This window comes from Diabrotica undecimpunctata, chromosome 9 (assembly GCF_040954645.1).
Source record: "Diabrotica undecimpunctata isolate CICGRU chromosome 9, icDiaUnde3, whole genome shotgun sequence".
Classification (NCBI taxonomy): Eukaryota; Metazoa; Arthropoda; class Insecta; order Coleoptera; family Chrysomelidae; genus Diabrotica; species Diabrotica undecimpunctata.
Genome location: NC_092811.1, coordinates 30,476,361 through 30,501,705, shown reverse-complemented (window position 1 = coordinate 30,501,705; position 25,345 = coordinate 30,476,361). Strand labels below are relative to the sequence as shown.

The 25,345-nt window shown below is 32.7% G+C and overlaps 1 protein-coding gene across 3 annotated transcripts; it reads left to right on the top strand.

Annotated features, from left to right (window-relative positions):
• The first annotated feature begins 2,858 nt into the window (after positions 1–2,858).
• LOC140449759 (uncharacterized) lies at positions 2,859–23,851 on the top strand. Of its 3 annotated transcripts, none has more exons than XM_072543084.1 (2): positions 2,859–3,267; positions 21,950–23,851. In XM_072543084.1, exons 1-2 carry the CDS (start codon positions 3,024–3,026, stop codon positions 22,957–22,959), a joined length of 1,254 nt encoding a protein of 417 aa, XP_072399185.1. In that variant the 5' UTR covers positions 2,859–3,023; the 3' UTR covers positions 22,960–23,851. The 3 variants fall into 3 exon arrangements, with proteins under 3 accessions (XP_072399185.1, XP_072399184.1, XP_072399186.1); XM_072543083.1 differs by lacking the exon at positions 21,950–23,851 and adding an exon at positions 11,584–13,075; XM_072543085.1 differs by lacking the exon at positions 21,950–23,851 and adding an exon at positions 9,221–9,416.
• The last annotated feature ends 1,494 nt before the right edge of the window (positions 23,852–25,345 follow it).

Here is a 25,345-nt window from a genome sequence, read left to right as displayed (position 1 = left end):
ACCCCTAGATGTTTCGTATTTTAAATCATTTATGACTTATTATGATTTGTAGATGGCTAAAAAATCATTGTGGTCGTACATTTGGAATATATCAAATCTCAGGGGCTGTTGCAGAAGCATTCTCAAAGGCATCTTCTGTACAGATAGCGACAAATGGATTCCGAGTAACCGGAATTTGGCCTTTTAACGAAGACGTATTTCAAGACTACGAATTCGCTCCCTCTAAAACGACGGAACAATCAGTGGACAATGAAACTACATCACAGGTCAATAAATTACCCGTAATGATGGCTCATACCGAAGGCGTAAATCAAGTTGAAATGTATGATAATCCGATTCCTTCAACCTCAAAACAGTCTGTTTTAAGTTCACCTAAAGATGGCGATTCCGAAGATAACCGACCGATACAGAGAAGCCAAATCATTCCTATCCAATTTCCGACATCCAAGGTAAAAGTGACTGATATTAGTCCGCTACCAAAGGCACAGAAAAAGAAAGGTAAGACTTCTTCTAGACATTCTCTGAAATCCACGATACTCACAGAATCGCCGTATAAAAATGAATTAGAGACGTTGCAATCCACAATCCCTACTAAAAAGGTTAAATCTGTGAAACGAACTGTAGTTATGGACCACAGCGCTCGAAATGCAAATATTAGCAATAGTGACAGTCGTCACTTCAACTAAAGATGATTCAAACTGCATTGTATGTGGAAAGAAGTACGCAGAGAGTAGTGAAGACTGGTACAACTGCAAAATATGTTCAAATTGGGCTCATGAGTCTTGTGGAGTAATGGACGATCTCTATTTTATTTCTGGAAGTTGTATAGAGTAATGTCCCTTTTTGAGAAACCCAACGGACCATCTTAGGATTCCGGTTTCTCATGATGGGACATTCACACTTTTTTTTTTAATAACAAAAAACGAAGCATATTTTTTATTTTTTATTTAGTTTATATCTAAAATGTGTTAATAATTAGAATAAAGTTTCATTTTATTACCTCAACTTTTTTTTAATATCTATAGATTTTCAAGTATTTGTTATAAAAAAAACTGTCCCAACTTGGGTGACTCTCCCCTACAAAATTTCTTATTTATTAACACACAAATTAAACCAAAATTGTCTGGAAAACTTTTTCTCATAGGTAAAAAATAATTTGTTACCTATTTTAAGCATACGTTTAATTATTTTGTATTTTTAGTTGAGAACAACGGGTGGATTACATGACCATCTGTCACCTCTAATCCATACCCTTTACAGAGTACGAATGATAATACTAGGAAAAAATCCAGGTATGGTGCAAAGAACCACTAAAGTTTCTCATTATGGTAATCAAGAAAAAGATGAATATATCGTTGCAAAAGCTTTTCAACAAGCAAAGATAAATATGTTGCCACCTGAAGTACCCACAAGTGTACGTAGATACTATGTTCGTGGATCTGCAAAGTGAAAGTAGCAGTACTTCAGACGTGTCACAAATAGCTAATGTAACAAAAGAAACCGAAACAGGTGGGTTGATATATATTGCTGATTTCATAGCATTTAAATATAAAAATCAATTCCCAAATTTAGGAAGACATACCTATGAGGTACAAAATATAAATGTTCACAATTATTTTGTACCATCCTGAGTACAACATTTATCATTTGGTGGACTAATAAATACATCATCGGAATGGGTAAACCAAGTAATGACGATGGAAAAATATTTCCAAAATTTTCATGGTGAAAACCTAAGTCGGGGTAAGAAAAATATACATCGAACTACAGAGTATGTTTCCAGTCATTGTTCGGATATATCCCTTTGTCTCGTAAAAACGTACTGCAGACAAAGAATATTCATGCGGATCAAGTATTTTAATAAATGCTTCAAAAGCCAGGTTACCAGTGCCAAAAGAAAACAATATGAAGACATTAATGATCAATCAAGGAAAAATATTTAAAAAATGAAAAAAATAATCATGTAATGTATATTTATATCTATTGAAAATACAATGAGCTAGTTACGTTTTTTACCAATTAAAATTTATTACCTATTATTTAAACTCTTACATTAAATTATACTAATAATTCTAATTCGTATAATCCTGGCTGACCTCTAAGGGCCGGTAATTCGTTCAATAATTAATCCAGTATTTATGGAAATTCAGTATACGCGACAAATTTTCAGTGTAAATGGAGATTGAAGTCCTAGATTTAAATCCTGCATTAACCGTTGGATAAACGTGAACAACCGGTTCTGATTAATTTTAAGTAGGTATGTACCAAGCTACCTACATATCAACAGTTTTCCATAATTAGGTATTATAATCCACTAAAAATATTTATTTCATAACTCTACTATTTTCCATACATAAAAACGCCGATTAACTATGTTACGATTCAAATTATTGTACTCTCGTGACGTATTTGCGGGTTTAATGTTCATTGGTTAGTTCGAGTAAGCAACCGTTGTAAGTCTAGGAACCATGGTTTTCACCGACATATTAATCATATTATAAAGGACGTAAGTATGTGCTACAATTTCAGAGCGCGTTATTCTAACAAATCCTCTGAACGCGTCTATTTAAAACTATGTGCCACTCAGCAGTTCGACATTTTTATCGATTCAAATAAAAATTCAAATTCGTATTTTGTGAACGGGCTGTTACTTCCCTTTTTCGCTTCTTGACTCGTACATGATATTATAGTTAAAGTTAATATACTTATAGATTTTACAAACTTTCTTCACGCTAAATTATTATAAGCACGAAAATTATGAAAAATGTTAGATCGGCAACACTGCGCTGTCATTTTTACAAGTTTTTCCTACTTGACTTGACTTGATGTCAGTTGATGTCCTTGATTTACAAATCAAGTTTACTGTAACTGTTTACGTTTATTACATGGTATTTGACTGTTTGAGTTTGAGTTTACTGCTTGAAATTTTTTTACAAGCAGAGTGGGTTTAATTATTAGACCTGTTTTGGTTTTCATAAAGTATTATTTTACAAAAATCTTTATTTCTTTGATATCAATGTATCATGGAACCAGATAAAATCAAGTTTGAACAAATGGAAGTAAAACAAGAAGTTAATGAAGACATGGTTAAAGCAGAAATAGATAATTATGAGGTGACTGACCCTCTTTTTAATACCTTCAAAATTGAGATTAATGAGGAGCTCAAGAGAGAAATTACAAATGATGCATTTGAGTATTCAGTTTTAAACGAAAATGCTGTAAAGACTGAAATAGAACAATATGAAGGAAAACTAACAAATGAAAAAAGTAAGTAATTGTAAATGTTTTTCTTCATCATCTATAATAGTAAAAATACACATTTAGACTTTCCAATAGAAATTATTCACAGTGCATCTCATACATGTTTATGTAGGGATTGAACTGGTTGCAAAAGTCCTCCATTGTCTTTTTCAGCAGTAAAATAGCCTGCAAATTAAATTTTAAATATTACTTGATTCATAGTGTAATAAGAGGGTACGATGTCTAGAGATAGGTATGTAATGTACATCACTGACTGATGATTGTACAATGATTTTTATTGTCTGAAAAACGCTCTTTTTGATGTAATTTTCATTTAAAATGTCTTATTTTTAAAGGCCATCAACATTATATACTATACCAAACATCGAAATATAAAACAACAACAACTGACACTAATGTGAAATATGACAATGACAACCGTTTGTAATATATATGGCTACATGATAAAGTCAAGGTAGATTTTATGGTGATGACTGAGCCTGCATGTGTAGCTTGATCCAAGATGACATACAGTAGATCCGCTGGATCTTTGCATATTGTCATCATTCGTATTATAGGAAATACATAAACCAAAACGATATCAGACAACAATAATGCTGTGCATATATATAAATATATATATATATATATATATATATATATATATATATATATATATATATATATATATATATATATATTGATTAAATTTGTCGAAAAAATCATTTGAAAAATATATATATATATATATATACATGAATATGTAGTTTTCTAAAGCATTAACTTTCTATAGTGAAGCCATTCGGAACAATATAAGATGCTAAATATTGTTTGAATAGCGTTTTTGAAAAAAAGTTGTTTACTTTTATTGTCAATGATATATGTTAAAACAAAAAATCTGTACTTACATTTTTTTCCAACTACATAATGTATGAAGCATATTTTCAAGGATAACATAAACTATTGCTTCTGCAATTGGAAGAAGTCTGTCAGTTTTGACTGCTTTAAATTGTCCAGTATCATTCTATCATATTTTCTAAAGATGTGAAACAGTTGTATGCTTTCTCATTTGTGTTTTGTCTTTAAATAAAGTTTCTTACAACGTTTAAAGCACTTTCCACATCTTGTCTATTAGGAACATAATTTAAATTTAAAGATTGTGCATTTTTCACAGCTTCAAGAATTTTTTCCTTGTCCTTTATAATTGTTCTGACCGTTGATTCTGATAGATCAAACTTATTTGATAGTTCACAGAACTTCATTTTTGATTCAAAATCTGTAATTACGTTAAGTTTACATTGTTTTTATTTTCTTATTTGCTATAGAAGGATCAGTTTTACTTCGTTTAGATGTCATCATTGCTCTTTCAAGTCTTCAGTAGATATAAAATAAAAATCCCGCTATAAAAGTAACAAACACCCACTCCGTAGACAAAACTGTAGATTTAATACAAAATAAATTTGCTGATTTCGTGCGAAAAGTCAAAACATGTACTTTGGATAAGCAATAATGTGTGGGCGGTAATTCTGTCTAATCGATAATCGAACGATTGTGTGGCACCCGACAAGATTTGAAAGTCGTGAAACTCTGGATTCGCGTAAGACTAATTCTCATTATCCATCTAGACGGCGGCAGGCAACCGTCCATCAGATGACCGTTAAAACATTATATTCCAACAGCGTTGCGTAAATTCAGCTTGTCGCTTATCCGCCTATGTCGCGGCTCACCTGTCGGCAGTCGGCATTGTAGGAAAGATTTTTTTGACTTGTCGGTGCCTGTTGGTGACGTGTCTTGAGGATAGTGAGAATATTATGCTGTTCGTCAGTGACAAGACAAGCAAACGATTATTACTATGAAAATGGATGATGAAAAATTAATTATTCTAGTGCAAACTTATGGATCCTTGTTTAATTTAAACCATAAAGATTACAGTGACAGCAATATTAAAGGGAAAATATTGAAAAAAATCGGTGAGGAATTGGGAGTTCCAGGTAAGTCTTGTAAGATTATACTACTCATTTTAAATTTATTAACTTTAAAAGTAATTTAACTACAAATTATATTACTTAGTACCTACATAAATTTTACTACACACTTTGAAATGGAACTACATAATTTTAATTTAATCGCTGGCAATATTTTTTTAAAATAGTGTGACTGATCATACTTTTATGTACGAGGCGTGCTTTTTAAGTAAGTACCGTTTTGGAATTAAAAAAAGACGTGCAAAGATATGGGAATAATTTTATTTTTACATGAAAGCCTGTACCTTAATCTACTTTTCTACATAATTTCCGTGAATATTGAGGCACTTGCCATAACGTGGCACCAGTTTTTGAATACCCTCCTGATAAAATTCTGCCGCCTGACTTGTTAACAACTGCATCACAAATGTTTTGACTTCGTTATCGTCTTGAAGACGCTGACCGCCCAGGTGTTTCTACAAGTGCTGGAACAAATGGTAGTCGCTGGGCGCCAGATCAGGGCTGTATGGAGGATGATCTAGAGTTTCCCATTTAAATAATTTGATGAGATCTTTGGTCTGATTAGCCACATGTGGACGGGCATTGTCATGCAGCAAAACGATACCCTTACTCAACTTGCCACGTCTTTTGTTCTGGATTGCACGACGCAGATTTTTCAATGTCTCACAATAAGACGTTGCATTAATTGTCTCATTACGAGGCAGAAACTCCACTAGCAATACTCCTTTTCTGTCCCAAAAAACTGTGCACATGATTTTCCGGGCAGAAATTGTTTGCTTAAACTTCACTCTTTTGGGTGATGATGAATGTCGCCATTCCATGGATTGTTTCGATTCTGGTGTGACGTAGGCCACCCACGTTTCGTCACCAGTAACAATTTGGTCTAAAAAATCTTCACCTTCACTGTGGTACCGCTCAAGGAAAGTCAATGCACTGCCTAAACGTTGAGTTTTGTGCAAATCCGTCAACATTTTTGGAACCCAACGTGAACACAATTTCCGGTAATTCAAGTTCTCGGTAACAATGCGATACAAAACACTACGAGAATACTGAGGAAAGCAGTCGGACAATGATGAAATTGTATAGCGTCTGTTTTCTCTCACCTTTTCGTCCACTTTCTGCACCAAATTTTCATTAACGACCGAAGGACGCCCACTCCGTTCTTCATCATGCACATTTGTGCGGCCATCTTTAAATGCTCTCACTCATTTCCTTACCATTCCATCACTCATAATGTTTTGTCCGTAAACTTCAACGATCTCACGATGAATATCGATCGGTTTTACGCCTTTAGCAGTAAGAAATCGTATAACAGCCCGTACTTCACAATCAGTGTGACTCACGATTGTTGGAGGCATCTTAAACACTGGAGTAAACAAGTATACAATGAAGAATCAGACTGTAATGGCGTCAGTGCGTAGACAAGAGATGTAGGTAACCAGCGCTCTTGCGCGGAACGCCGACCGTAGCGCTGCGGCGGCGGAATCGCAAAACGGTACTTACTTAAAAAACATGCCTCGTATCATACTTTCCAAGGTAACGCCCCTTGTGGCGAGGAGAAAAAAGTTTTAAATGTTTCTCGTATTTCGTAAGCTGTTCTTTGAGCACTACCTCCATGCTGAGGAATATCTCCAAATTGAGTTTGATTTAATACATCAGCCCTAGAGGAATATTTAATATTACCGTCTCTTAAGTAATCATGTAAAATACAAGTGGTTAAAATGATTTTATCAGCATATTCAGGCTTTGACTTTAGTATTCTACGATATACTTGAAACCGTTGAGCTAATATACCGAAGGCATTCTCAACTACCCTCCGAGCTCGAGGTAAACGCTAATTGAAATTTGTTCTTGCTTCGTCTTCTTTAATTTGCGATCCTGGATAAGGTCGTAATAAATAGGTTTTAAATGGGAAGGCCTCGTCGCCGACCATTACAAATGGCATCTCAGTATTGGTGTTTGGAAGAGGTCTTCCTGGTGGAATATTCATTGTACAGTATTGCCCAAAATAAACAGTACCGAAACTGAAACATAGATGTCTCTTTGTGTGCGCTGTCATATTCAAATTAACTAGTATATACCTGTCAAGTAATCCTTAAACAATTAATTATTAAGGCCTAATTGTTAAAAATGGTGTTAAGTACAGAGGAGAAAGTGTTTCTGGTGGAGCAATATTTTTGCTCATACGGAATCGGCCGACTTAATAGTGCAAGTCCGCAATACGTGTGTGATCAATTCACACAACGGTTTAATAAACGTTCTCCAAGTAATGCTGTAATTTTGAAGGTTGTTGAAAAGTTTAGAAATACGGGTAGTGTCTTGTGCCAACGAAAAGGAAACTCAGGGCGTCCCAGGAAAGTTAACAACAACGATAACCATAAACGTGTTTTTGAGCGAATCTTTGAAAATCCGAAAGTCAGCCAGACAAGAACAGCGTTGCATTTTGGCTTAAAACGAACTTCCTTGCAAAGAATCCTGAAGGAGCTGAGTGCATTTTCGTATGTGATTCAGGTACATCAACAATTACATCCCAGGGATTATCACAATAGAGTGGAATATTGTGAAAGAATTTTTGCATTACAGTATGAAAATCCTGAATTTTTGAAAAATGTATGGTTTTCAGATGAAGCACATTTTCATTTGTCAGGCCATGTAAATCGTCGCACAAATCGATTTCTGGGCTTTACCAGACCAGATGAAGTTCAAGAAGTTCCTTTACATAGCGCAAAAGTGAGTGTCTGGTGTGTAGTTTCGGGAGACGGAGACATTGGTCCATACTTTATCGAAGAAAATGGTAGGCAAGTCATACTTAATCAACAGAGGCATATACAAATTTTAACACGCTTTATCCCTGATCTACATCAATTTTGTCGTGCACGTAATTTGGAAGTTCGAGACCAATTTTTTCAGCAGGATAGGGCAACTTGCCATTCTGCTGTCGCAGTTCGTCAATTTTTTCAGGGACATTTTCCAAACAAAATCATTTCACGATTAACTGACTTCCCCCATTCTGTACATTCTCCATATTTAACATCTCCAGACGCATACATTTGAGGCATGGCTAAAACTGCCGTTTTTAAACGGGCACCACAAACCATCAATGAGCTAAAGGATGCCGTTAGAGCCTTCTTCGCGGACTTAAGACAACCTTTACTCCATAACATTACGAGAAATCTGGAATATCAGTATGAAGTCTGTCTTGAGAGAGGAGGAGCTCATTTAGAACATGTTATAAAATGTCAATACGAGCTAACAGAAATAGAGGTCGACCCCAAACGAGATGGACAGATGACATAAAAAGAGTGACTACAAATTGGATTCAGATGGCGCAAAATCGGACTAAGTGGAAAAACATGCGAGAGGCCTATGTTCAGCAGTGGACGTTAGAGGCTAATTGATGATGATGATGATAAAGTGTCAATAATATGTATTTTTTAAAACAATAAAATAATTACAAGTTCAGTGCTGTTTATTTTGGGCTATACTGTATTATTGTGGAATCGGCGACCTAAACTTGAATTTGCAAATATGCCCCCATCACTATTCTTTCCATAATCTCCTATATCAGTAGCAATAAATTTATATTCTGCATCCACAAGTACCATAAGAACAATAGAAAATGTTTTTTATAATTGAAATACTGGGATCCGCTATTAGCGTGAGCTTCTATCTGGACGTGTTTACCGTCTAGGGCACCAATGCAATTAAGAAAATTCCAGATTCTCCAAAAGTCGTCACCAATTTTTTTCCAATCATTTTCATTAGGTAGTGGCATTTGTTCCTTCAACATTTCACTATTTATAGCATTGCAAACTTCTTTGATTATAGACCAAACTGTTGAATGTCCCAATCTATAACTAAAAGCTAATGGCCGCATTGTATCGCCTGTTGCTAAAAATCTGAAAAACAATGACCTTTGAATTTGTAGAATTCTTATTAAGTATAATGAATAAGTAATTGTTAATATAGGTTATTAATAAAAGTTTTTTTTTTAGCGAATGATTCTAAACAAAGATGGTTCAGCCTTAGAGACCAGCTTCGTAGAGCTCTGAGAACTAAGAAGACTGTCTCTGGTCAAGCGGCACCGAAGAAAAAAAAAATGGAAATACGAAGATGAGCTAAATTTTTTAATACTATACTTTCAAGAACGAAACACAATATCCAATATTGCACCAGAAAATGAATCTGACGAGTTAACAGTTGTAGAGAAGAATCAAAATGAAGAAGAATCAAGTAGGGAACAGGAGTCAAGTACTTAATTAGAGACTGGAGAGATTTTCCAGCTTTCACAACCCGAAAACCGTGCTAAAACATTTAAAAGTCCATTAGCACACAAATCGAGAAGAGCGAAAGTATCTCATTCTGAAAACATTGAATCACCATCAACCTCTACCATTGGAGGAAACCATAAAAAAGTTTCCTCCAATGTACCAATACATGGCAAAGACTAAAATATTTAATATTGTATCGGAAATAGAACTATAACTTTTAACTTCAGTTAGGCCTCACCAACAGTCAAGTGCATATAATTGATATCAGCAACCAGGAACAAGTACCCAAAATCTTAATTACGTTGACATGGGTGTTGCGAATCTTCCTTTGCTTCGGCAACAGTTTCCAGGCATTACTTCTCATTACCAGCAACTTTCATCAACCACGACAGACTCGAGTTTGTCGTCATGTGCAAGTTCGCATATTGAGATTATCCAGTAATGATATACCTATACTTTTTTTATAAAACTTAATTTAGAATATATAGAATATATTCTAAATATTATGTGATATTTTTGTACTTAAACTTATTTTTTATAAATAAACTTATCTCAAACCAAGTGCCAATTTTTCAACTTGAGTTATTGCTTGTCTAAATGTAGTATTTCTTTTTCTTAATAAATGTTTGACTTTTGACAACAAATCATTGAACTGATATTTCGACATCCTAAAGTATTGATGAAATTTTACTTCATCATATTTCTTTTGTTTAATGTGAAAAATTCCTCTTGAGTTTTAACGGTTAAATCGGTAAGTGAATAATTATCGGAGACTATAAGTTACCGGAAAAAGTTCTAAAAAACCAAAACGTTTTTTATAATCTGACGAATGCATTACATATTTACAGGCCCCTGAATCAATCTCAAATATTAGACTTGTATTTTCTACTCTGAGACTTACTCTATAGGGTTTTTCATTCTTACTATGAATCTGGCCAATGAAACTTAATTCCAATGAGTCATCACTAGATGTAGAACCTGCTGCTAAATTTTCTTGATTTTCTGGACCTTCTTAATAGTTGATTCTCTTACAGACACGGCTGGAGCTCGCTTTTTTGTGACAATGAAAACATTCCCAATTTTTCGCAGGCCAATTTGCGGGGTTATGTCTCCTTGCATTTGGGACAAGACTTCCAACGCTCCTCTCTATTATCAGGCTTGACGTTACTTTGATTTGGGTGCTTATTGAACTTACTGGACTTTTTACTTAAAAAAATTACTTTACTGACTTTGTATGTCAAATTGTCTTCGGCTAATAATCGTTTTCTGATATTTTCAGCTTTTAGTCCACAGAAGAACTTATCGCCAAGAGTCTCATCCAGAAATTCGCCAAATCTAGTCTTTAGATAAACTTTTTAATTTCTCAGCAAATTCTGTGAGATTCTCAAGAGATTCCTGGTGGCAATTATAAAAGACAAACTTTTCGGCTATTACTTACTTTTTTGGACTATAGTGTGTTAACAGAGTGGATTTCAACTGTGAATAAGTTCTGGTACTTGGGACTTCTGACTTTTGGAGCAGTTAAATCTTTTATAGTTTTACAGGCTTCTTTTCCCACTAATGTAAGGAATAATGGTAGCTTTTTTTCATCTCCTGCCTCATTGCACAAAAACAACTGCTCCATTCTTTCCAAATATGTGGTTACATCACTCATACATCATCATACTCTGGATTTGAAAGGTTCGATTTGTCCTATAAAGGCCATGTTACTACAATTGCGTGAGTAGCAATAATCTCGTCGCCAAATTACTGTTGTGTGTTTACACAGGTTTACACTAAAAGACAATTATTTATTATAGACTTGAACATGAGTTATCTTTTCAATATGGATGTCTCAGGACGAGTGACATGACATAAGTTAGACATAGGTACAACATATACAACATTTTCAAGAAGATCTATTTTTAAAAAACATGAGAATACACACTGGTTAAAAAATTGTCTGTTACTATAATTGTATTATAGTTACATTCAATACTATATTATAATCAAATAACACTTTGTTTCATTAGGCGTGACTCGATCATACTATACTTTCTTTACTGCTAGATATATAATACTGGTTTAATAGATAATCACGGTTTTAGGTTTTACCCATGAAGATATACAAACTGATGCAAGCAAAGTATTCAGCCATCATGGTGGAACTAACAATAATTTGGACGAATATTTAACTATGCATAAACCTTTTACTTGTGAAATTTGCTCCAAAATGTTTTCGGCAAAATCGACTTTAAAAACACATATGAGAATACATACCGGAGATAAATGTGTTACATGTGAAATTTGTACCAAAAAGTTTTCACAAAATTCATTTTTAAAAGCACATATGAGAATGCATACTGGGGAGAAACCTTTTGCTTGTGAAGTTTGCTCCGACAAGTTTACACAAAGAGGCAGTTTAAGAGACCATATGAGAATACACACTGGGGAGAAACCTTTTTCATGTAACATTTGTAGCAAATTGTTTTCAAGGAAATCTAGTTTAAGAGAACATATAAAAATTCACACTGGACAGAAACCTTTTGCTTGTGAAATTTGTCCCAAAGTGTTTTCACAACAAGGCAATTTAAAAGGACATATGAAAATACACACTGGAGATAAATCTTTTACATGTGAAATTTGTACTAAAAAGTTTTCACAAAAGTCATTTTTAAAGGTACATATGAGAATCCATACTGGAGATAAACCTTTTGCATGTGAAGTTTGCTCCAAAACATTTTCACAAATGTCCGGTTTAAAAAAACATACAAGTATACACACTGGAGATAAATCCTTTACATGTGAAATTTGTACCAAACAGTTTTCACAAAATTGCTATTTAAAAGAACATATGAAAATACACACCGGAAATAAACCCTTTGCATGTAAAATTTGCTCCAAATCGTTTTCACAAAAAACCTCTTTAAAATCACATCTAGCAGTACACACAGAAGATAAACCTTTTGCATGTGAAATTTGCTTCAAGTTTTTTTCACGAAAATCAAGTTTAAAAGAACATATGTATATACACATTGAAGATAAATTGTTTGCATGTGAAATTTGTACCAAAAAGTTTGCACGTCCTTCACTTTTGAATGTACATATGAAAACACATACTGTGCAGGATAAACCTTTTGCATGTGAAGTGTGTTACAAATTATTTCCAAAAAGATCGGCTTTAATAAAACATGTGAGAACACACACTGGAGATAAACCTTTTACATGTGAAACTTGCTCCAAATCGTTTGCACAAAGATTCAACTTAACGGAACACATGAGAATACATACAGGAGACAAACCTTTTGCATGTGAAATTTGCTTCAAATTGTTTACATACAAATGTGGTTTAAAACAACACATGAGTATCCACACTGGAGCAAAACCCTTTACATGTGAAATTTGCTGCAAATTGTTTTCGCATCGATCGAATTTAAAAGAACATATGAGGATACACACTGGAGATAAACCGTTTAAATGTGAAGTTTGCTCCAATTTATTTTCACGAAGATCTACTTTAAAAACACACATGAAAGTACACACTTGTTAAAAAAATTATCTCCTAGATATTTATTATAATTATTTTTTCAATATTAGATTATAATCAAATAAGAACTCTTTGTTTCATTAGGCGCAACCTTTCCCTCATCCTTCCGATATTTGCTTGTCTAATCATTTGCTAGGTCCGTGGGACTAGTTTAATAGATAATCATGATTTCAGATTTTCGCCATGAAGATATACAGGGTGTCCCATAATTAATTGGACATTAGCTAATGGGTGATAGCTTACATCAGAATAAAGCGTTTGAGCTCAAATTGCTTAGGCAAAATGTTGCTAGTTTTCGTTCTACAGGGTGATTCATTAATATTTTTTTATATTATTTTTAGGGATTTATTGAAAACTATTCAACCGATTTAAGTAAAATTTGGTATCTTGCTATTATTTAGTATGCTTAATATGAAAATGATATTAGTTTTACCGATGACACTAGGTGGCGCCACCTACTATAACATTGGTTCATTAATGGGGCCATAATTTTTTTCCCGTCCTGTATAAACATTCTAGGAAAAAAAACATGAAATAACATTCAATTCTACACAAAAAAGGTATTCTTGTTTCAAATCAAAAAAGTACACCGTTTTCGAAATAAACGTATTTTTTAGAGATTTTTACAAAATCTTAGAAAATTTTACAAAAACTTATGTAAATTCAAACATTATTCAAAATGTCTTAAATAAAAGTGAATATTAAATGTATTAGTAGTAGATAATTTTTGCAAACAAAATGCATATGATTGAAACAATTATTTTTATTAAACCTTTGACTCAGTAACAAATTTAAAAAAAATCAGAAATTAAATTAAACAATGAAGTGAATATAAAACAATTAACAAAGTGAATAATTTAAAACGAAACGAAAAAAAATTACAATAAGTGTTCAAAATGTGCACCATTAGATAAACTACATAATCTAAATCTTTTGTGTAAGTTTTGTCTTATTTTAAATAATGAGTTTCTTTGGGCCCTAATTACGTTAACTCCCTCTACAATATTTTGCCAGAACTCTTGACGGTTATTTATTTTTTTTTTATAAACAAGTGACTTTAGGTAGCCCCACAAGTGAAAGTCTAGGGGATTTAGTTTGGGACTGCGTGCTGGCCATGGGTATACACTACCTCTACCAATCCACCTTTGAGGATAAATTTCATCTAGATAATTTTTAACTTCTAGGCTATAATGTGGTGGTGCACCATCATGCATGTACCAAGAGTTCCGTCTCAAATTTAGAGGTATGTCTTCTAAAAGAGTTGGTAAATCTTTTCTCAAAAAATTTAGATACGTTACTCCGGCAAGCCTAGTTGGTAATTCGAATGGTCCTACAATACAATCCCCAAATATGCCACATCAGATATTTATGGAAAACTCGTGTTGAAAATGATATTCTTGAAATGCATGAGGATTTTCTGTCACGTAGGTATGGCTATTGCGCCAGTTAAATACACCCCTTCTAGTAAATGTGGCTTCATCGGTAAATAAAATTTTATTATAAAACATTGGATCGTCTAAATGCCGCCCCATCATAAACTGACTAAATCGGATCCTTGCTGGAAAATCCTGTGGTAAAAGATTATGTATTGGAGTAAAACGATACGGATACAGATTTTCTGTCCGTATTATTTTTGACACCGTAGACTTGCTTATACCAGTGGCCGCAGAAACAAGCCTTGTACTGGTTTCTGGATCTTCTGCAACACGCACAACAATTTCATCCTCCATATTCGCATCAATTACTCTCGGTCTTCCAGCATTCCTGTTTTTGGGATGAAATGACCCTGTTTCGCCTAATCTGTCGAACAATGATCTAATAGTTTTATGGTTTGGTTGCCTTCTATTGGGATAAAGTTCGAAATAGAGTTCAGCTGCTTTACGAGAACAAAAATTTTTCTGGGCATACAAGCAGATCATATCGCGCATTTCTACATTAGAAAATTCACTATGACGTGGCATTTTTCCTTTATCTTAAGTGGTTTATAAAAAACTTAATAGCACTTTGACAAATAATGACTCACACTGCACTTTGACAACTAATAATAAATAAATTCGTAGTTACGTCTTGACGTTGTCATTAAGTTCAAAGCATACTTGTTTTGCAAAAAATTAAATAGAGACATGCATCATTAACAAAATACGTTTATTTCGAAAACGGTGTACTTTTTTTATGTGAAAGAAGACTAGGTACTTTTTTGGATAGAATTTAATGTTAGTTCATGTTTTTGAAGTTATACTTCTTTAGGTGCAATTTGGAAAAATGTTGAGAGTGAATTTTTATAAAAATGTGCTAGTTGCTAAATCTTTGAATTTACGTATGTATCAGTGCAAATAAAGTGTGAAAGAAATATATTTTATAATTTTTGTGTCTTTGAATTTGTCTTCGTCGGATATAGGATAATAGATATTAAAATATGATGATATGAAGATTAAAAGGCAATCTTAATATTATTTGTAGATATAATCTGTCAAAATAATTCACTTTAGTATGAATTTTACGGCCATAGCACACTGGCTACACCAGTTGTCGCTCGAAAACGGGAGTCAGCAGTGTCTACCGGGGTCATACATTGGATGGGTGACCGCTTAGGAACATAACATGTCATGTTATTGCCTTGCTTACTTTTTTTTATTTTCGGTATTATTTAAGAAAATTTTTAGGAAACTTGTAAGTATTAAAATTAGTTTAATATTTAAATAAAACACAAATAAACTGTTTAAAATATATTAATTTCGTTGAAGTCATATAATAGAAGTATAACTTCTTACCTGCGTACAAAGTACACACATATTCTTTTTTAATAATAGACTCGCACTGCACTTTGACAACAAATAGTAAACAAATTCGTACTTACGCCTTGACTTTGCCATTAAGTTCACAGCATACCTAGGTACCTGCTTGTTTTGCGAAAAACAAAATACGTTTATTTCGAAAACGGTGTACTTTTTTGATTTGAAACAAGAATACCTTTTTTGTGTAGAATTGAATGTTATTTCATGTTTTTTTTTCCTAGAATGTTTATACAGGGCGGACAAAAAAATTATGGCCCCATTAATGAACCAATGTTACAGTAGGTGGCGCCACCTAGTGTCAATGGTAAAACTAATATCATTTTCTTATTAAGCATACTAAATAATAACAATATACCAAATTTCACTTAAATCGGTTGAATAGTTTTCAATATATCCATAAAAATAATATAAAAAAATGTTAATGAATCTCCCTGTAGAACGAAAACTAGCAACATTTTTCCTAAGCAATTTGAGCTCAAACGCTTTATTTTGATGTCAGCTATCACCCATTAGCTAATGTCCAATTAATTATGGGACACCCTGTATAATCTGATACAAGCCCAGTATTTTCTGTAGAAAAATATACCACAATTGGTAGGTATGATCGTCCAAGTTCAGCTCATGGTGGTACCCATGATTTCTCTCTTATAACAAAATATGACTTTCTGTTGAATGAATCCTTTTTTGAGTTTTCATTGGTTTATAACAAGAATCTTAATCTATACATTGTTTGCATTTATAGATCACCTGATTATTCCACGGAACTATTTTTTCAGAACCTGTTAAATTTGTTAAACGACCTGTCCAATAAAAACAGAGAGATTCTAAGCGGTGACTTGAATATTAATTACGCTGTTGCTTGTGCTACGCAATTATCCTTGGTCAATATATTCGAATCGTATGGTTTCATAATACACGTTAATTCTTCTACAAGAATTACTAAAACAACATCTACCATAATTGATTATATTGTCTCAGATTTCTCACCCATTGATGTACGTTCTACAATTATTAATGCAGGACTCTCTGACCATGAAGCAGTATATACCAAATTTAACAAACAATCCGAGAAAACCCAACGTTTAGGTAGGATTTTTTCCGCTCAGAACTTTAGTAAATTCTAAAATTTGTGCTTCTGAGTGGCACACAATATAGCCCGTTCGCTAAACCAATCATGGTTTCTGTAATTTTGGGCAACATTTGGAAACACCTTTTGAATAAGTTCATCTTTTGATCGAGTTAACTGACAAAAACTTTGAGGAAAGTTAATGCAACCAGTCAAGGTGTCTATAGGAAATTTGCCATTACCAATGTCACTAACATTGAAAATCTCCTGCTAATAAAATGATTGCGCCACCAAATGGGTTATGATTGCTCCGTAGATCTTGTAAGGCTCTATCTAAAGCCTCCAAAGATTTTTTATGTGCCATCGTGCATTCATCCCAAACAATCAATTCACATTGCTGTAAAATCTTTGCCATTGCAGAGTTCTTCGAAATGTTGCAGGTTGGAGTTTCGTTGCTTTGCATGTTTAATGGAAATTTTAGTGCTGAATGGGCTGTTCGATCACCTTTAAGCAAAGTTGCTGCGATCCCCGACGAAGCGAGTGCAAGTGCAATTTTATTTTGTGAGCAAATTGTTGCTAATATCAATGAAACCAAAAAAGTTTTTCCTGTACCACCAGGTACATCTAAGAAGTAAATCCCTCCTGTTTTATCATTTGTTACTTTCATAAGTGTGTCAAATACATTCTTTTATTGGTCATTCAATAGTGGAAGATTTGTTTGAATTAATTCTTTCAAAGTGTTGAGATCATACAGTTTTTCTCGGTGCAATTCTTGGTTATAATCTTTTCGTTGCATTGGACGATTGGGCGCGGCCAGGCCTAATTGAAGTAATAGTTTGTTTGACATTATCAAGCACGTGTCCTCAATTGAAATCAATGCTTCATTGTAAATTTCCCCTTCTAATCCGTATTGTTGATACAAAATATCATCACACATATTATCTTTGTACTTGATCCACAAATCATTTGGGTTTGATGGGAAGCATGTAGATATGATTATAGAAAACAATGTTCGTATTTGATGATTATATTACAGCATCATTGAGAGTTTGATCCCAATGAGCGTCATTTTCTAGCAATTGCAAACGTTGGCAGGCTTCTCTGTATGATCCACACAAATCAACATCAACAGTTCGTAAAAGTTGGAATGATGTTGGGCCACGTACATTGACTAATAGCAGTCGTAAATAAAAACATTCACCATTGATTGGATGTACTGAATAAATTCGACCAATCGCATCGGTAGAATATACATCTGGGTATCCTGGAACTGGTTTTCCTTGTTTCCGTGGTATAAATCTCCTTGAGGATTGATTCCAAGTATAATATTTTGGCATTTCAGAATATAACAATGTTTGAGCAAAAGCATCGTTTTGGCACATCTCAAAAAAACTGGTTAATGTAGTACATGGTGGCTGAGCAGCTATTTGTACTGCGTTCTGTGCTGTAAAATATACTCTTTGTCCATTTTCTAAATGCACAGCTAAATGAACAACAGTAGGGTGTCTCTCTGAATGGTTAAATAGGAATTTAGTTAGAAAATATTTCCCGGAAATTATTCTAATTTTTCTCGCCGTAAAAACCATCATTGGGCTTCAAGGAACATTAAAAAAAAAAGAATTGTTAAGATTGGTCCATGCGTTGTTGAGTTATGCGCTTATCAACACATTTTGCGATTCATTTTTATATTATAGATTTGCAATTTAGTGAAATTTTGCAATGGATTGTATATTTTATTATATTTTATTTTGTGATATTGACGATTTATGTAATTTTAGTAAATTTGTTATTGTTATTTTTCTGACTTTTTGTAAGCTTTGTCCATAAAATTGTACAATTTTCAGTGACAATACAGCGTATTTCTATGATCATGGTGGAATTAAAAGTAATTTGGATCAATATTTTGTAACGATAATATTTTGCCTACCACACGGGGCATTAATACAAGGGGTAGAAAATTGAGGGAAGAGAAACTATGGGGGTGGAGAAGGGTAAGCAAAATAATCGAAACATATGCGAACGGCACTCAGGCTTTGGTAGGAGAGCTGGGGTCGTGGATAAGTAAAAGACAAGGGGGTTTGGATTGGGGCAACTACAGAAAAATGAAATAAAGGGTCATAAATCTCTTGGGACAAACAGACTAAAAATAAACCGGAAACACCTCAAGAAATTTAATATAGGGCGCCACTTGAGGTGCCTAATTATACCTATTACAACCAGCTAATTGTAACTGGAGGTATAATTATTAAACATAAAAACCATATCTTTTCCAAATGGAAACTCAAAAAAAAGGGTTAGTTAAAAAAAGAATAAACAAAATGTTAAGAAACAAAATTTAACATTTATTTTTGTGTCACCACAAACAGTTACCAAATTAAGACAATACAAAAATATAATAACAATAGCTGCAAAATACAAAAAAAAACTTACATGTGTCATCTGTTTACAATTTCCAGGCGTTGGAGATACTACAAAAACTTACAAAATTTACATGTAAGTTAACCTTTCTTTCAAAGAAAACAAAACAAAATATCAAAAATAATAAAGCTAGCTGTCATATGTTAACATTAAATTTAAAACAAAACTGAACAAATAAAATGACAGCTAAAAGTTAAACCATAAAATTTACTACTTTAAATATTACAAATACTTTTTTGTTATGAAAGCAATTATTACGTTTATTTAAAAAATGTCTGCTTTACTTTTAAAATCTGATCACAAAAAAAAGTTACCTGAGTTTCACTGTATAACTTTCAATAACTGGAACAAAAAACTACATCTCCAAACTGTAAAAAAAATATCCCTAAACGGCTGCTTAGGACATTGAGGTTTGAGGTGGAAACTGGCACATTGAACACACCATGTAAACGCTTCTTAAAAACTGGACAATGGAAATGTTGATATCTTTATAAACAGATTACTTGAGTAAAATACCACTTCTCTAACATATTTGTCGGTTTTCTTTTTGACCGACCTCTAAAACGTCTTCATTCCTCCGTTATCTCTGTCAACCTCATCAACTGCACTTAAAACTCAACACTGCTACTATACTGCACATTTTCGCATGACAAAAGACGAAAAAACAAAAAAAAACATTACGAATTAAAAGAAAAATTCGGACTAACACCGAAACCACTGCCTCTAACAGCGGCTCCACTGAGAGTGACGAAATTATCTTCAAAAATTGTTCGCATAGGTTAGAACAAACAAAGCACTTAGAGTATAAACTAAACACAACGGAAATTAAGACGTAAATTAATTTGAAAACGCAATATCGGGCGGTTTGAACAAAGAAATATCGAAGAATTTGCGCCTGTGACATAAACAAACAATAAAATAATTTATTATCGACAGCGGCGACCTAAAAAGAACGAAAAATTATTTGGGTTTTAAATTGAAGGATACGAACTAAGAAACACTGAAAAAATTCTTTGTTATTATAATGCATATATAAGGGGATTTCAATTAACACATATACGAGGGGATTCCAATAAATTTCAAATGCTACAATTTAAGGGCCTTGATAAATGTGAAAATGGGAAAAATTTTTTTTACCTGTGAAATTTGCACCAAACAATTTTCAACACAGAATTATTTTAAAACACATGAGTTTACCCACGACAAAAACAGTTTTAACGTGTGAAATATGAACTAAAAACTTCCGAGAGTTCTCATTTAAAATCATTTGAGTAAACAAACCCTACAAAAAAAAAAACTTTTAACGTGTAAAATTTATTTTAAAGAGTTTATTAGAAAAAGTGATTTCAAAAAAGAAGATACTAGTAAAATATCTCGCATATGAAATTTGCTTGAAATTGTTTTTACAAAGATAATTTTCAAGGAGCATATGCGAATACGTACTGGCGATAAATCTTTTGAGTGTGAAGTTTGCTCTAAAATGTTTTCACAAAAATCCCATTTAAAAGGACAAATCTCCAGTGTGTATTAGAATATACGTTTTTACGAAGTTCATAAATGTGGAATTTATTTCAAATTGTTTTGACAAAGGTTTATTCTTTAAAAAACAGGAAAATACCCATTGGATGGAGAGACAGAGGATATATTTTCTCTCTCTTCCTCTCTCGAATATAAAAATGTTCCTTTTGTATATATATTTAATATTATATATATTATATATATACATATAATATTATATATATATATATATATATATATATATATATATATAATAAAATATTTATTAATATTATTATTTATGTGATAAGTTTTGTATTATTTATTAAATGTTCATAATTATATTAGTCTTTTGTATTTCAAAATAATAATCTCAATAAATCACTGTATGACCCAGAACTGTCAATTTTGAAATTCGTTTGTGTCATGTCCTCGGTAGTATAGTAGTCAATATCCCCGCCTATCACGCGGGAGACCGGGGTTCGATTCCCAATCGGGGAGGACTTTTTTATTAATATTATTACATTAAACATATGCGTAAGTAGAAAAGTTATGTTTATTATTGTCATTTTTAAATACTTATGAATATTGCATTTTAATTTGTGTTGTATTATTATATTGAATTATGTTGCAGTGTATTGTATTGTATTTTTATATTAATAACAAAATAAACAATGAATTTTACTGCAGAGTATGTGTAAAAAAATTTTTGCATTCAACTCCTTTCATACATATATGAAAATAAAAATACACATTTTCATCAAAATATTGATTTAATCCTTCATTTACTATACTCCTATTACAGGTCAAATGTTGTTTATTAATTGTTAGTAAGTTGTTATTAATTCTGTTTCTCTTTCTGCTATGTCTTACCTATAGCATTACATATGTAATGATTGTGCAGATTGACTCCCAAATAAATATGTAACGGCGAATGCGTGTATAGAAGTGTAACTTCTACCGGCAGTCCCACTGGACTGCCACACCCGTTTTTTTCAATAAGATTTGTTTATAATCAAATAAGGACACTTTGTTTCAATGAGAGCAACCTTTCCCCCATCCTTCCGAGATTTGCTTGCCTAATCATGCTATATTTCTGTTTCTTTGCGCTAGGTATGTGATACTGTTTTAATAGATAATTAATATTTTAGATTTTCCCTATGAAGATGGAAGCAAATCATTCGGACATCATGATGGACTTAACAACAATAATTTGGATCAATTTTTAAGTGCCTCGACAAATGTGAAAACAGAAAAAAACTATTTTACCTGTGAAATTTGCACCAAAAAATTTTCAACAGACAATTATTTAACAACAAATATGAATATGCCGACGGTAAAACCGGTTTTCACGTGTAAAATATGCACCAAAAAATTTTCAGAAAGTTCTCATTTAAAATCATATGAGAAAACTCGCGTTGCAGAAAAAAAAGAGTTTATTAGAAAAAGTGATTTAAAAATACATGAAATAGAACATACTTTTGAGAAACCTTTTGAATGTAAAATTTGCTCAAAGAAATTTTCACAAAAATCAAGTTTAACAGAACATATAAAAATACACACTAGGGATAAACTTTTTGTATGTGAAGTTTGTTCCAAGTTGTTTTCACGAAGATCCAATTTAACAAAACATATGAGGGAACATACTGGAGGGAAACCTTTTACATGTGATATTTGCGGTAAATTGTTTCCTCATAGATCCATTTTAAAACAACACATGAGAATACATACTGGAGAGAAACCTTTTACATGTGAAATTTGCGTTCAATTGTTTTCTCGTAAATCCAGTTTAAAAGGACATATGAAAATTCACACTGGAGAGAAACCTTTTACATGTGAAATTTGCACTAAATTATTTTCTCATAGATCCAGTTTAAACAAACACATGAGAATACACACTGGAGAGAAACCTTTTACATGTGAAATTTGCTACAACAGTTTTTCACAAAGATCCAGTTTAATAAAACACATGAGAATACATACTGGAGAAAGACCTTTTGCATGTGAAATTTGCCCCAAATTGTTTTCGTACAGATCGAATTTACAAGATCATATGAAAATACATACTGGAGATAAACCTTTTGAATGTGAAATTTGTTCCAAATCGTTTTCACGAACATCTATTTTAAAAAAACACACTTTAAGAATACACACTGGTTAAAGTGCAAAGTATTCAAAGGTCATGTTAAAACTAACAGTAACTTGGACCAATATTTAACCGCCTCGATGAATATTAAAACTGAAAGAAACTATTTTACTTGTGAAATGTGCACCAGTTCTGAACAAAGACTTATTTAAAAACAAATGAATGGCACACTGTAAAAAACACAGTTTTCACGTGTAAAATCTGCACTAAAAACTTTTCAAAGCAGTTTTAATTTAAAATCATCTGAAAATCTACAATAGAATAAAAACTTGTGATATGTGTTCTAAAAAGTTTATTAAAAATACATGGAAAAGTACATACCGGTGAAAACCTTTTGCATGTGATGTTTGTTCCAAAATGTTTTCATATGGTTCTCTTTTTAAAATAAATTATGAAATATACACTGGAGAAAAACCTTTTCCATCTGAAGTTAGCTACTAATTGGTTTTAATAAGAAAGCGCATATATTCGCTCTAAAACGTATTCACAAAGATAATAAGATTATCTTAAAAAGATCTAAGTATACACATTGAAAATGAATCTTTTCACATGAATGTAGCTGTATGAGAATATACAGTGCTTGCCAAAAGTCTCCTCCTCAACATGGGTCACTTTTTACTACGGTCGAAGCGTAAATTTGTATGACTCAAAGCTGTTTATATAATGTAACAATAAAACACTGAAAACTTTGTTTTCAAAACTTCCACAAAATTTATTTTAAATTCTTATCACTACAGCTGTTTCGGCTGATTGCATTTCTCAAGTGATCTGTTTTTGGCATGGGTTTACACTTTATAGTCTCTAATGAAATAGGTTGAGGAGGGGAGAACTGTTTGTCTCAAGCTGGTCATTCAGAATTATATCTGTGTTTTTTAATTTGTTGATTTCCATAGATTCTAACAAAGATAGCTTAAGGCCTTTATTTTGAATGTGTAGAATTTTAAATCCGTCATTAAAAGAATGATTATGATCTAGAAGGTGAAGTGCGTATGTAGAATCTGTTTTTCTATTATTGAAAGCCCTTTTATGTTCTGCTATTCGTTTATTAAAATTTCTACCTGTTTGACCAATGTAAGTTTTTGGGCAGTCGCCACATTTAAGTTTGTACACACCACTGTGTAAGTGTTTTTTATGTTGGCTCTTGTTGTTTTTAATATATTTGCCTAGGTTGTTATTTGTTCTGAAAGCTGGTGTTATTCCTTTCTTTTTTATGTGTTTGGCTATTTTTGTTGATATTTTGCCTGTATATGTAATCGAGCAGAAGGTACTGGGTTTTTTCTCTGGTGGTGGATACTAATATAATACTAAGTTCAGGGCTTTCTTGTGTAGTTTTTGATTTAACATTTTATTAATTGTTTGTTCGTTGTATCCATTGTTTACTGCTATTTGCTTAATGACCACCAGAGCTATTTCCACCACCAGAGAAAAACCCAGTACCTTCTGCTCGATTACATATACAGGCAAAATATCAACAAAAATAGCCAAACACATAAAAAAGAAAGGAATAACACCAGCTTTCAGAACAAATAACAACCTAGGCAAATATATTAAAAACAACAAGAGCCAACATAAAAAACACTTACACAGTGGTGTGTACAAACTTAAATGTGGCGACTGCCCAAAAACTTACATTGGTCAAACAGGTAGAAATTTTAATAAACGAATAGCAGAACATAAAAGGGCTTTCAATAATAGAAAAACAGATTCTACATACGCACTTCACCTTCTAGATCATAATCATTCTTTTAATGACGGATTTAAAATTCTACACATTCAAAATAAAGGCCTTAAGCTATCTTTGTTAGAATCTATGGAAATCAACAAATTAAAAAACACAGATATAATTCTGAATGACCAGCTTGAGACAAACAGTTCTCCCCTCCTCAACCTATTTCATTAGAGACTATAAAGTGTAAACCCATGCCAAAAACAGATCACTTGAGAAAGGCAATCAGCCGAAACAGCTGTAGTGATAAGAATTTAAAATAAATTTTGTGAAAGTTTTAAAAACAAAGTTTTCAGTGTTTTATTGTTACATAAAATGAATTTCCATCAAGTAACGGTCGAATCCATCAACTGTTTATATAATCCACTACTCCTACCACGATATTCCTCACATAGATAACATCTTACGTTGCCATAATAGTGTGCAGGAGCACCATCTTGTTGAAAGTTTATTTCCAAGGTGCCGTATTCATCTGAATTATCTTCCAAACATTTACTTTTTCTGCAAATTGAATATGTTTTTCACGAGTCACTTCAATATCTTAGATTGTAATGTATTAACATTTCCATTGAGGGAAAAATACGAAAAATACTTTCGTCCTTAAACAAATTGTTTTTATGTAATTTGGCTGTTGATTAATTTGATTGGACATATTTTCACAGAATTCTAGTCTTC